This window comes from Parus major, chromosome 8 (genome assembly GCF_001522545.3).
Source record: "Parus major isolate Abel chromosome 8, Parus_major1.1, whole genome shotgun sequence".
Taxonomy (NCBI): Eukaryota; Metazoa; Chordata; class Aves; order Passeriformes; family Paridae; genus Parus; species Parus major.
The window spans coordinates 31,233,229-31,246,375 of NC_031777.1; the positions used below are offsets into that span (position 1 = coordinate 31,233,229).

General features: G+C 38.2%; 1 protein-coding gene across 2 annotated transcripts in view; it reads right to left on the reverse strand.

The window, feature by feature from the left end:
- The window catches only part of SLC44A5 (solute carrier family 44 member 5), a 68,255-nt gene that overhangs the window by 18,266 nt on the left and 36,842 nt on the right, over positions 1 to 13,147 (reverse strand). For both annotated transcript variants that reach the window (XM_015636725.3, XM_015636723.2), the window contains exons 5-11: positions 11,174 to 11,258; positions 8,625 to 8,753; positions 7,796 to 7,856; positions 6,037 to 6,160; positions 5,062 to 5,145; positions 2,405 to 2,517; positions 1,845 to 1,976 (exon numbers count right to left, since the gene is read on the reverse strand). In XM_015636725.3, coding sequence (XP_015492211.1) covers positions 1,845 to 1,976; positions 2,405 to 2,517; positions 5,062 to 5,145; positions 6,037 to 6,160; positions 7,796 to 7,856; positions 8,625 to 8,753; positions 11,174 to 11,258 — 728 coding nt within the window. The remainder of the gene's footprint in view (positions 1 to 1,844; positions 1,977 to 2,404; positions 2,518 to 5,061; positions 5,146 to 6,036; positions 6,161 to 7,795; positions 7,857 to 8,624; positions 8,754 to 11,173; positions 11,259 to 13,147) is intronic.

Sequence of the window (13,147 nt, forward strand, 5' to 3'; positions counted from 1 at the left end):
GAGACATACCCATTTATTTTTGGTGCTTCAGATTGTTAGACAATACTTCAACCAGCCCAGCAGGGGCAGGTTGTTGTACGCAGCAGGACCTGTGCCCTCCAGCTGAAACCAAGAAGTTCTGTGGAGGGAGAGGAAGACAGTAGGGACAGTACCCTTAAGTATCCCAAAACTTATACGAAGGTTTGCAAAGGAAGATGAGATTTGACTTTAGGTCCCTCAGTTAAGGCATATCAGACCAAATAGTCACAGATGATGTTGAACTACAATCCCAAGTATTACCCCCGGCAGCAGAACTGCAGGTGGTCGTGCTCAGACCCATGGAACTTGTTCAGAACGTAGTTTTTGTTAAATACATTTCAATGACATTTTCCCATGAAGGAATATATAAACAGTTTCTTTAAAGTTGATCTAATTCCAATTTGGCTCTGTTAGATTAATAGATCGTCTGAAACATCGTGAAAAAGGCAAGTAAAATCAGTACATGGTAAGTCCTAGACTAGGACTCTGACTATGTTTTCTTCAAGGACATGTAACTATCTACATTGCTCGGTGATTTTGGGAAAGCAATTTAATTCCTGAGTACCTCAATTTATTCTTGTGGAAGGGACACTAAACTCTAGATAAACTATACATGGGCTGCTAAGAATCAGGCAGGAGAAAAGCTTGAAGAGTTGATAATAAAGCATAATAAAGTCCTAATATTCTCTAGGGAGAGCATACTAAAAAGCTCTATACGTAGAAGATGCTTCATAAACTCAGTGATCCAACATGGAAGTAAATTATGACACAAAGAAGAAAAAGGAGATTTAAGCAGTAAGGTACTGTTCTATTAATTTAGCTACCAATAGGGAGAGGCAGTGCTTTTGGTTATGACCCATCCATTATCAGTTAGAGTCTGTGTGTCTTCTAATAGAGCAGGAACAGGAGTGCAAGTAGTATTTCACAGTTACTTCTTTTCTCTTCTGCCCCCGCTTTCTTGGGGAGGAACGTGTATGCTGCAGGTTCCAGGAGGATTTTGTTTAATATGGTTCGTTCCAGAGTCTTAGATCAGACTCCAAGAAAATTCAGTGGCATAAGTGTAAACTGACAGGAGACCTCATTGTGGTCTTCAATATCCTCACAAGGGCAAGTAGAAGGGCAGGTACTGATCTCTTCATTCTCATGTCCAATGACAGGACTCAAGGGAACAGCTACAGCTGGGACAGGGGGATTTAGGTGGGAGATCATGAAAAAGTTCTTCCCCCAGAGTCGGGCACTGAACAGCTCCCCCAGGAGCTGTGGTGATGGGCCCAAGGCTGTCAGAGCTCAAGGAACATTTGGACAATACTCCAAGGCACAGGGTGAGATTGCTAGAGTGTCCTGTGCAGGGCCAGGAGCTCGACTTTATGATCCTGATGAGCCCCTTCCAACTCAGAATATTTTATGATTCTAAGACACAAAAAAGTGTAGTCATTAATTATTAATCTAATTTCTGGGGCTCTCAAAGAGGGAGGAAAAATTATCTGATAGAGAAAAGTACCCCTCCATATGCAACTTCATCATGATGAACTTAATTATCACCTTCTGCTTTCCCCATGATGAAGACTGAACACACAGGAAGCAGAATGCTAATAACAAAAGGTTTTTTCACTCTTATCACTAGTATGATTGCATTATCTCCCCTTACAAATATACTAGTGTCCTTGAAAAAAGCACATTTTTACACAATACAGAGAAAAGGAATTCTGCTTCCTTCTCTGAGCAATGTGTAGAGGAGGAGATTTAACAAGGCAGAAAGTGTATCAAGACACTGACTGATTTTTCTGAATATCCATTAACAGATACCAAATTTAAAGGGCACTTACTAAAGGCTAACCATGTTTGCCTCAGTTGCAGGTACACTTTGAAGTCTGTCTGGAATCCAATATCATAAACAGTGAGGTCAGATCCAGGTATTCCTTTAAGATGATCATACTCCCAGTAACAATGCCAGATGCCTTTTAAAAAACAATCAATATAACAGGAACATGTCTGAAGAGGGCAAAGACAAATTTAAAAAAAATCTTACAAGCCAAATGTTTTGCTTTTGTATAAGCCTGTCAGGTAAGCAAAACCCAAGAATGCATCACTATGAGACTAGCCAATTATGATATCACATATATGGGAAAGAAATACCAGTACAAGTGATTACAGACTAAGCATACTGTGCACAAGTGATGCAGGTTGCTACATCAGCTGCTAAGTATCAGCACAGCTGAATTCTTACTACATTTTTCTGCATTTATGTCCTTCTCACTTAATTGCGTCAAAAACTAAGCATTAATTCACCCAACTGTACCATTTAATTGAAGTAACTACTGATTTTCTTTCCCCAGATTTAAGCAGTAAGAAAAAATAGTCTCAGAGGCTAGAAAATTACACCTACCATAACCTATAATACCAATCACACCAAAGATGAAAATCCAGAAGAGAACCCCAGCTGTGAACCTCAACAACACAAGGAAGAGCAGACTCAGCATCATTGCAATGAACAGCCCACTAGAAAGTCAAGAAACAGAAACACAGGAAAAATGAGTGTAAGAATCTATTCACTTGCATTCCTGCTACTCCAAATGAGGGTCACTTCATCTCTCATAATAGCATGATTTTTGATAATGTATTTCAAAATCTTTTTTATGAAATACATTCTCATGGCTATTATCTGCCATTACAAAGAGCTTATATATGATGACCTCACAGGGCAGAGCCTGAAATGTTTATGTGCACTGTGTTCTCAGGCTGGTTGAATGGGATTAATATAATGCCTTTTTTTTCACTTACACCAGCTGAAAAATTCACTGCCTTTTTCAGGCCACAGTTGAATCTACAGTACAGAAAGTTAAATTGGAGGAATACCTATATTTGGGGAAGTTGCTGGTTTATGTCCTCCACAGAAAACCCCTGCTTGCAAAGAAACAATGTTAGTAAATAACATTTTAGGAGCTTCCTAGGGAAAAAAAATAATTAAATTTAGGAGGAAAGCCATCAGGAGGTTAGGAGGACGTAATTTCTACTCATCGCCACTTCTACTAATCAGAAGAGGAAATGATCACGGCACTATGATGCATAGAAAGAAACTGTTAAGAGCCTTACTATGCAGGCCCTAGGAAAGATGTCTACAGTGCCTTCTCTTCATCAAGATAATAATAATAATAATATACTACTACTACTGCTGCTGCTGCTACATAGAATATTTTCATTTCACTCCTAGAAAGCAAGTCCAAAAGGAAAAAATTATTGCAAAAGACTTTTTTCCTCCGCAAAGCTTTCTAAACAATTATGAAGAAAGCAATATGAATATTAATCCCATAAAACAAATGTCCAGCTCAGGTGCTTCAAAGAACAATTAATGTCTCATTTTTATTAAGTGTTACATCTGAATTTTTTACTAGTACAGACTCAAAAAAATTTAAACCCCCTTCTTGCCTGTGTTCAGTAATTTTTCTTCTGAATGTTCCCAGCTTATTTAGCCAATAAGCAAAGCTAAGAAATGGGGCAGCCTGATCATAAAATAGCACATCAGCTTATTTAGTTAAACCTTTCTAAGCTTGCCTTAAGTCCTACCCCTTTAAAGGCTTCCTTGCTTGATGTACTTTCCCTTTCTGAATGATTTACTGAAATTCAGAATGTATTCCTCAAGAAAAGTTGTAGTTTTGGAGTTCAATCATGAAAGCAGTAAATTACGCTTATCTAAAGTTATCTTTAGTATATATGAGTCCTAGTAACACCAAAACTGAGTACATAGTAGCAACTGTCTTCAACGGAGTAGTTCCCTTAAATTGAGCCTTGAAGCAGTGTTCTTTTGGGGTATGCTAAAAAGATTACAGCAATTCTGTATTTAAATTTTAATCCAGCCTCCCTTGCACTGTCATCACCCAACATTTGATGTATGCATTTGATCTATGCTAGCATTGGGTGAAAAGTGTAAAGAAAATTACCTATCCAACTACCTTAAAGTGGCAACACTTACTTACAAAAAAAAAAGTAAAAATACCATATTCAAAATGTGGAAACCTGTTTCAAGATTTAGAATTTCTGTTCAAAAAAATGATCTGTCTCTGTCCAGTGTGTTGAGTGGTATCTCCTTTGAAAGAATCTGTACCATTAGCCTGATTTCATTAAGAGATAGAGAGACCCAAGCTTGCTGAATATATGTGAGTTTCCTGCTACCAAATACTGTGAGCTGAGTGTCAAACTATGAGAAAGCTGTCTTTCCACCAGTGACTGACTTTTAAAAGTTGACAACTCATGTTTCTGAATTGACTAAATCACTATATTATTATCTAAAGTATGTATTAATTGTTATGGATTTGCATTCAGGATTGACTAATGTATGCTTAACATGTGCATGTTATAGGTTCTCACCTGGTGACAAGTTCTGTTCTTGTTTAAATAGATCAACACACTGGTCCATCAAAACCAATATCAATGGGCTAGGAATTCACAAGTACTGACACATTTGCTTTAGCAAAGTAGCTTCTCTTGTTTCAGTGCTGCATTTTAATTAATCGGTGATTAATGAATATTAATTGCAAGATAAAGTTAATACTCCTCAATAATTTTTATTCTTGATGTTGCTTTGCCTGCTGCATTGGATTTATGGATTTATGTTGAAATTGAATATTATAATGGATTTAACTGTATATTGCTTGCATGAATTTTGAAACTATCTGTTTTATATATATGCTAGCGACACTTGGCAACTGCAACTGGCTTGAAAGTCACTTAATTAAGATTTTTCAGTTTTGGAGTTGCCACACACGGGTGCTGCAACAGAACACTGCGCCTCTTGATTTTCTGTCTGGCAGGACATTAAAAAGGTATTCCAGATCAACTGACACTCCATGTATGTATGCTGTACTATCCTTACTTCACACACAGAACCATAACAATCTTATTATCACGTGTGATGAATGGAAATTACAGTTGCTCCTTGAGTTTTAAGGTAGGATTTGTACCAAATACATACATGATCTATTTTTCTATACCCTGCACACTCCAGAATGGGTTTGGAAATGCTAAAATACCAACAAGAACCCTTACATTAAAATCCAATACCAAGAAATGGCATAGTCTTCAAAAATTTTCATTCCAACTGATCTTGCATCCAGGACATTATTGATGCCACTGAGAAAAGAAAAATCAAAGAAAAGATTGCCTCAGGTAGAAAGTGAGAATTTATTTAAACAACAAGCAGGATCAGTGAAAGAATTTGAAATATCTTTGGCAGTGATAAGAGTATATTACAATTTTTCAGCCCCAGTTCTGTCACCAAGCAAACATCAATCACAGCAAAGAAAAAAACTGTGTAAGAATGTCTCTACAAGTCCTGAAAAATAATTTATTAAAAAGGCTTTATTGTCAGAACTGCTTATTATGTCACAAGACAAGGGTATAGCATCAATATTTGCAATGTACCAGGACACAAACAGTTGTGACTCCAGAACTGCTAATAGCACAGGACCAAGAAACTAGTCAGTGGAACAACTTCATGGAACTGTTTTTCTGTCCTGCAGAATGCTTGCCCATATAATTGTTTTCTGAAGAACAGCCCAATACATTACTTTTTACCAGAAGCAGGAGCACTCTGATGAGCTGACATACCCAAAGTTACTAGGCCAGTCCATGGTAGCAGAAAGGCCATCACAGAACAGGAGAGCCAAGGCCATTACTGGCTGGCCTGAGTCCTGCAGCATGAGGACTGCATTTTGAACCTCATTTAACTTTCCTCACAAAACTTATTTTTGCTAGGAAAAACAAGAATGATTTCAACAAATGACTGCTACCATTGGACTAAAGCTTTTAGTACTTTTTCAGCACAGTTTTAGCACAGAACAGTGCTGGATTTCCTAAATGGAACTTTGGAAATGCTCAGGCACAGAGAGACTATTTAATACCAAGTCTTGCTTGGGTATCCTCGGTCATTTGCTATGACAGAGTCTGAATTTTTTTTTTTTCATTACTAAATTATTGCACAATCTCAGAATCCAACAAACACTGAAGAAAGGTAAAACCTACTTTGCAGCTTCCCTGAGATCAGTTACATTTCTTGTTTTCCCTCTTCCATCTTTGAATGTAGTCTGATTTGCCACGGTCAACACACCATTCTTCGTGGAGAAATCTGGGAAGCATCTCTTCAGAACTATTCAAAATATCAAAACAAAGCCTGCATATTACATTTCATGTCAAGCTCCGCTTTTATCATGTGTGTTTTGTAACATATTTAAATAATTTCAGATTCACAGTCAATTGTTTTTGAACTGATTATCTAATAATATGTTGACTTTGACAAATCTTGGAAGAGCCGTTACATTCAAGACTATGATTTCTATGCTCTGGGGCTTTTTATCTATGCTCAGGCAGGGTGGGATCATAGATTTCAACTGGAGATTCTAGGTCCTACCAAGTAACAGCAGTACTATACATAAGAGTTTAAGAATTTGTAATAAATGTGGAACTTACTCTCTGTCAGTATCTGGGCAGATTAAAAAAACTGCAGCTTCTCAAATATGCCATTTTAAGGTAATAATGGCGTATTTGAGAAGAACAGATTCCCAGGAACAGATTCAACTTGACTGGTCATGAATCATATTAGCCCCCAAAACAATATATAACAGCAAGTGTCAGTTTCCTTATATGCCAGATGAGCTCCAGTACCAGTCACTACCACTAGATATTCTTGGAGATGAAGCAATGGAAAAAAAGATGGAAACAATTGGCTAGAGAGAGGGAAGACGAGATTACAAAGAAGAGAGAAAAGGAGAGATGTTTGCATACTCATTTACACTGCCCTGTTCTTCACTGCAAACCATCCTTGGTTTCATTCCAAGGAGAAGAGCAGCTGAGTCCTCCTTCAGAGCTGTACTTCACATAACCATTCAGTTCTTTCCTTACCAGATTCCAACAAATACCAATGCCAGGGCTCAGTGTTCAGTCTGGTGCATCTCCCCCAGCAATCATTCTGACTAAATGATTAAGGACCAAATCTTAATGTATCTTTTCCTCCCCGTGCAATCTCTGCCCCTTGATGTAGTCTAAAAGAATATAAGAGCTTCTTTGTAAATTATTTCATGTCTTTTGAGTCAGTACTTCAGTTTTCATACAAATTCATACTATGTTTTGAAAATTTAATCTTTATTTTAATGACATGTTCCTGGTTTATATGATCCTTACTTTAAAGTATGGCAAAAATAAACACCAATTTCTTATTTCCATAAGATTCTTGGTCAGTACGACACTCATGCAGCTGAGATGAGCTCTGAAATCAGTGGTTATCTACTCAGAAACACTTGTTGACAATAGTGACATTTTTTGCCCCTTAATTCCTCTGTATGCCCTGTGTAGCCAGCATTGCACTGAAAAGAAAGATGCATTGTAACTGGGCTGAAGTATCATTTGAACTTCAACAGCTGGCCATATGATCCTTCCAACATTGACAGCATTTTCTTTATGCCAATGGCGTTGCTTGCTCTTGTTTTGGAAGGCACAATTTGAGTTAAAGAGCTTTTGCTATCACTGATGATTCTAGAGCAAGAAAGAGTTCAGCGTGACTTGATCACATGCTAAATGCTCCCAGATGACTGTTAGAAAAAATATTAATAAATATTTATATTTTCAAATTGAATTGATTTATACTTTAAAACTGAATGGATGTCAATGTCAGGTAAGAGAAAGCTCCTAGTGATATTGCCACAAAACACATTTCAGGCTGTAGTTGTTCTTTAATATGAACACTCACAAATCTTCTAAGATGTGTATAAGAAGTAGAACCACTCACAAGGCCTGCTTGGAATGATCATCGAAGGACAATCTTCATCACGTAGGACTTGAGCAACAGACTAAAAAGGGGAAAAATAGGAACGCTGAATACATAGCAGTGTAACTAGTGTTATTTGTTTCTCACCCATTCTCAGGGAATGCCCCAAACTGGGCTTTGTAGCCTCCTTCCCAAATTTCATTGGTGGAGCTGCAAGCTACATTTATATCTAAGTGAGAATCCAAGCTGTCATCATGACTTGGGAAAAGACTACTCTTTTCTTTTCTAGTGACATAAAAGAAAAGACCTTTGGATCAGTATCTAAACCAGAACTGACTGGGCAATTATTCCTTGCCTACCCTTCCTCTTAAAGAAAAGTAAGAATTTAACCCAATTAATATAGCTAAATTGCAAGATGTTTTAAAGATGGGAGAAGTAATGAAGTACATTTGAGTGCAAATTCAGTTACATGAAGGATAGATTAATTTTCTTAGCTAACTTTTCAAGCAGCTATAGATGACTTAGGACCCTTAAGAACTGGTTTGAGACACTCCACTCTACTGCTGTGGGGTACCTAAGTACTAAAGGATACTGCTTGCCACAGTATTACAACTACATGGGTAGCTGCAGGTAGTCTTTTAAGCAAACAGCAATCATTTCAAGAGTGGGGGATTTAGTGTGCATTCAAGACCTTCAGCCTGGATTAAACAACTGTCAAATCACATAAATGGGACATCTTATATGCTAAAATCAGAGTAAATCAAATCTTTGATGCAGCTCAGTAAAATTATGCATATTACATACTGCTTGAAGAACAAACGTACTTTATCATCTATAGAGACATACACACCTTGCGAGGATTGTTAAAACCAGGTTTGCAGAACTGCCTGAAGTAATTCCACTGATCTGGTCTATATCTGTAGGAAGCCTGAACATCAATGTAGGTTGCAAACCTGTCTGGGCACTTTGAGACACAAAGCTGAAAGAAAAGAAAAACGTAAGTTTTTATACACTCTGGATAGAGAAGGGTAAGGAAAGTTGGTGCAATGAAAAAGCAAGAAAAATGTCACTGCCTTCAGTAATGTTTACTGCAGGTTTTAGAAAGGATATGTTGTCCTTTAGATTCCCTAAATGAATACTTAGAGAATTCTTTGATAGAAAACACTTTCAAAGTGTGTTCTCCTCATATCTGGTATATCAAGCCCCTCTCTGTATCTTCTTAGGTTCTACACATTCTGATAGGTAAGAAGAGCTTCCAGTCTGTTGAAAAGAGTATTATTTATTTTTTTGGACAGCAAGCAAAAAACCTGTCTTGTGCTCCTTGTCTACATCTATCAGCAGCAGTATACATGAGCAAGGTGGTGTGACAGCTACTTTCACAGGACACATGCAATTTCTTTCTACTACGTGTATAAAGAGAACTTTATTTAAAGAAAGCCTCACTAAAATCAAAAGTCTCAGGGAATGTTGTTCCACCCTTCTACACAACCTCTTCGGCCAATTACATCTGTACAAATATTGCCAAGTTAGGTGTAAATCACTCAAAAGTGAGTTTTGAGTACAGACTAAGAATGGATCTCCCCTAGTTACAAAGAATGGGGATGCTCATGTCAAGAATGAAGTTCACATGACTCAAAGTACAGCCATTATAAGCTGGATTAATGTGAGAAAACAGGTGAGGACTGGGGTTTATTGAATGCATCCACTGAGAAGTTGTGATTTAGATAAGTGGCTGCCCTGATAAACAGATTCTGAAAGTTCTGCTTGTTCCTGGAATCACACAAGTGAACAGACATTCTGAGTCCTCAGTGTTAAGACTGTGAGGTGGTTTGAATTCCATCTTAACAGCAAGTTTCAACCTTTTCTAGAAGGCAGTTTGTTTCCAAAGCTGTGCAATCCAAACACCCTTTGCAAAGCTCTGCTGTCCAAGTACGAGACAGACATCATCCACAAAAAACTGTCTTTCATGTAAAAGGCATTCCGTTGTAAGTAATTACATTAAAAGAATTTTGGGAAGAGGTCTTGTAGTAATCCTTAGAACAGGGCAGATGCTGCAAGAGGGTCCTTCTAGATGAGTATTTTAGTCCTACAGACTACCCACAGGCCAAGGAACAAAGAAAGAAGAGTTCTGTCCTTGCTGGGGCAACAGGTGACTAACAAGTACATACTTTGCTATAAACTGTTTGCCATCTATGAAACTGGCAGTGAAATGTGCTGTCTATGGATCCCATGGGCTGTAATAACAGCTTTCCAATCCAGTCTTATTCAAGAACTGAAGCTCTTCTCATGTTAGTTCTTGGGGTTTTTTCTCCTGCTATGTATATTTGTATATATGTACATTTAGATGTATAGGTCAGGAATGAAGACACTCTTTGCTGTTCAAAAGAGGAATGATCAAAAAAAATTTCTTCAGCAATTTCCAAAAAGACCAGTAATTTACCCATCTGCAGTAACAAACAGCATTCAAAAACAGCATTCTTAGTTTTGGAGTTGTCGCATTATTTGAAAATGAACGAAGTAACTGCTCTGCTTCCAAAAACTCTCCTTCAACAAGTACTTCACCCTATTTGATTCATGGCCATTGCCAACTTGACCACAGCACCAGTCAAATCCCACACAATGACCTCATATTTCTGACAGACTGAACTGTTCTAGTAAAAGAGTCTAAAGTCAGCAGGGTAACAGTGTCAGTGTCTGCATGTGGACAGATGGAGATTCCTGAAGCAGATTTGCAGCTGATGGAGCATGTTTTATTTCTGACAGCAACTAGCCAGTGTTAAGAGGGTTCTTGCTCTTTCTTGGTAGAGATTTTCAAGTTCTATGGTCAGGAAAATGGTCTTGTAAGAAAGATCAGGAGATTAATCTTAACCCACACAAATGCAGTGATTTGGTTTATTTCACAGCTTCATGAGGAGTCACAGCACAACAAACAGAGTACAAATTGTGGCATAAGGCAAGAACAAGCTTTCAAAATCTTCACTTTTGAAAGAGCCATAGGCTCTAACCACACCCAGATACTCCTGTCACTGGTGATATGAAGTACCTTGAACATGCCTAGCTTTGAAAACCTTAGATATAAATCAATATTTTCTGCATGCACTGAATATTACTGGATAGTTGCCTGTGATGAATTCATAAGTAACAAATTGCTGTATTCAAGACAGCAGACTTTTTTTTGTCTACTCTTACACAAAATACATGATTTTGTGCATTTCCATTTCATTTTTCTGACCGCCACATGCTACAGAGAGTGTGTGCTACATGTCATTTATAAAACAGTCGCGTTGTATTTTGAAGGACATGAACAACAATTTTTAAATCTAAACAAATACACATCTCGTTTTTAAGCACCTTGACTAAGATGCAGGGAAAATATTTTACCTCCACATTTTCACTCACCTGTGTTGTAGGGCACTGTAGGTTTATTAACACTACGGGGCTGGCACATTTCAGAATATTGAAGTAAAACAAAATGGTTTTGTTCCTATGGAAATGGATATAAGATAATCATCATCATAAATGTAGGTGCTTATACATCCTACCATTTCAAAATTTGTAGCATACATTGATATTTAAATTCTATTACCGTGAACATCCATATTGCAAACTCAAAAAAAAAAATCCAAGTAGACCTTGAATGTTTCACATCAAGACATCTATGAAACCACAAGTATTTGTTCTAAATAATGTTAATTTTGACAAGCTATTCTCTGCAGCAAGATTTTAAGCTGAAACAATCCATGTATCTGTAGTCCTGCCTCGAGAGGGTGAGGTTTGTAAAATAACACTAAAAAACACCATAGTCTCTGTGCCACCTACATCCTGTGTATGCACTGCATGCAAACTCACTATCAGCAAATGCTTCACTGTAAAAGCTGCCTAATTGTTATTGATCAGAAGGTGGCACCAAAATCAATCAGAAGCTTTTTATGGTTTGAAACCAGAAGCAGTTGTCCAGAAAGCAGAATATAATATCATCTACTAATGACACTGACAAGATCCCCCTTGATATAAATAAGGGTCAGTCTGTCAGTCCCACATCTACCAGAACTTGGAGCCTTGTGGTAGCCATTACTTAAGTCTGAATTTATTGGAAACCGAGGACCCCAAGATCTCTTGATTTAAAGACTTGGGTTTTGAAGACAGCAAAATGTGCTGTTAGTCTTCACTATGTCAGAAAATTATCAGATAGCTCTAGTGAAGATAATATGGCAATAGACCTGCCCTTTTTAAACAAGACTTCAAAGCCAGCTAGCCAGGGTTATGCATTACTCCTGGAAGAAATGCTGCATATGCCCCTCTATGGACTATGAAAGTCCACCAAGTTGATCAGAGAGATGGAGCACCTCTCCCAAGAGGAATGGCTGAGAGAACTGGGATTGTTCAGCCTGGAGAAGAGAAAGCTTCAGGGGTGTCCTAACTGTAGCTTTCCAGTACCTGAAGCGAGCCTACAAAAAATACGGAGAGGCCATTTACAAGGGCCTGGAATGATAGGACAATGGGGAAAGGCTTCCCACTAACAGAGAGTAGGTTTAGATCGGATATTGGAAAGAAATTCATTGTTGTGAGGGTGGTGAGGCCCTGGCACAGGTTGTCCAGAGCAGCTGTGGCTGCCCCATCCCTGGAAGTGCTCAAGGCCAGGTTGAACAGGGCAACCTGGTCTAATGGAATGTGTTCCTGGCCATGGAACAAGGGTTGGAATGAGATGAGCTTTAAGGTCCCTTCCAACTCAGGCTATTCTATGCTTCTGTGATGTGCAAGAGACCCCACAAAGCAGTGTCTGAGCCCCCACTGACCTTCACCATAGCAATGCAGCACAATGGGAGCTCTGTCTTGTGAGCAGCATGGCAGTATTAACAATCAAGGGTGCTTGGGCTAACAAGGCTGTCCCTCCTCTATGTGTCCTGCTTCAACACTAGTCCTGCTTCTACATCTCATTGTATCCCCAAGTTTGGGACATATCCTCTGCTCTCCCACCAGCACGTGACTCCCACCAATTGCTGAATAGGGCTGTGCCTTCAAAGCCATTATATAGCACCAGTGCATAGTCAAGCTCCAGTTAAAACTGGGGTTAACTCAACAAGGTTAACTTGTTTTCACTGAGGTATATTCTGCTATGCACTGTTTAAGAAAAGATGCACCCTGGCAAAACTAATTCACCACCATTAGCTGCTATTTCTTCAAATTAGTAGAATACAATTTTGGACTGAAATGTCATCATTCTTCAACAGTTTCTTGAAGGGATTATTTATGATCTGTGAGCTGCTCAAAACCATTAATGATTTTTTTCATTTTTTTTTATTTTACTTTTAGCCCACTTACTGGTATTGAAAGCAGAAAATAAAGTTTAAACATATACATAACACATGAAAA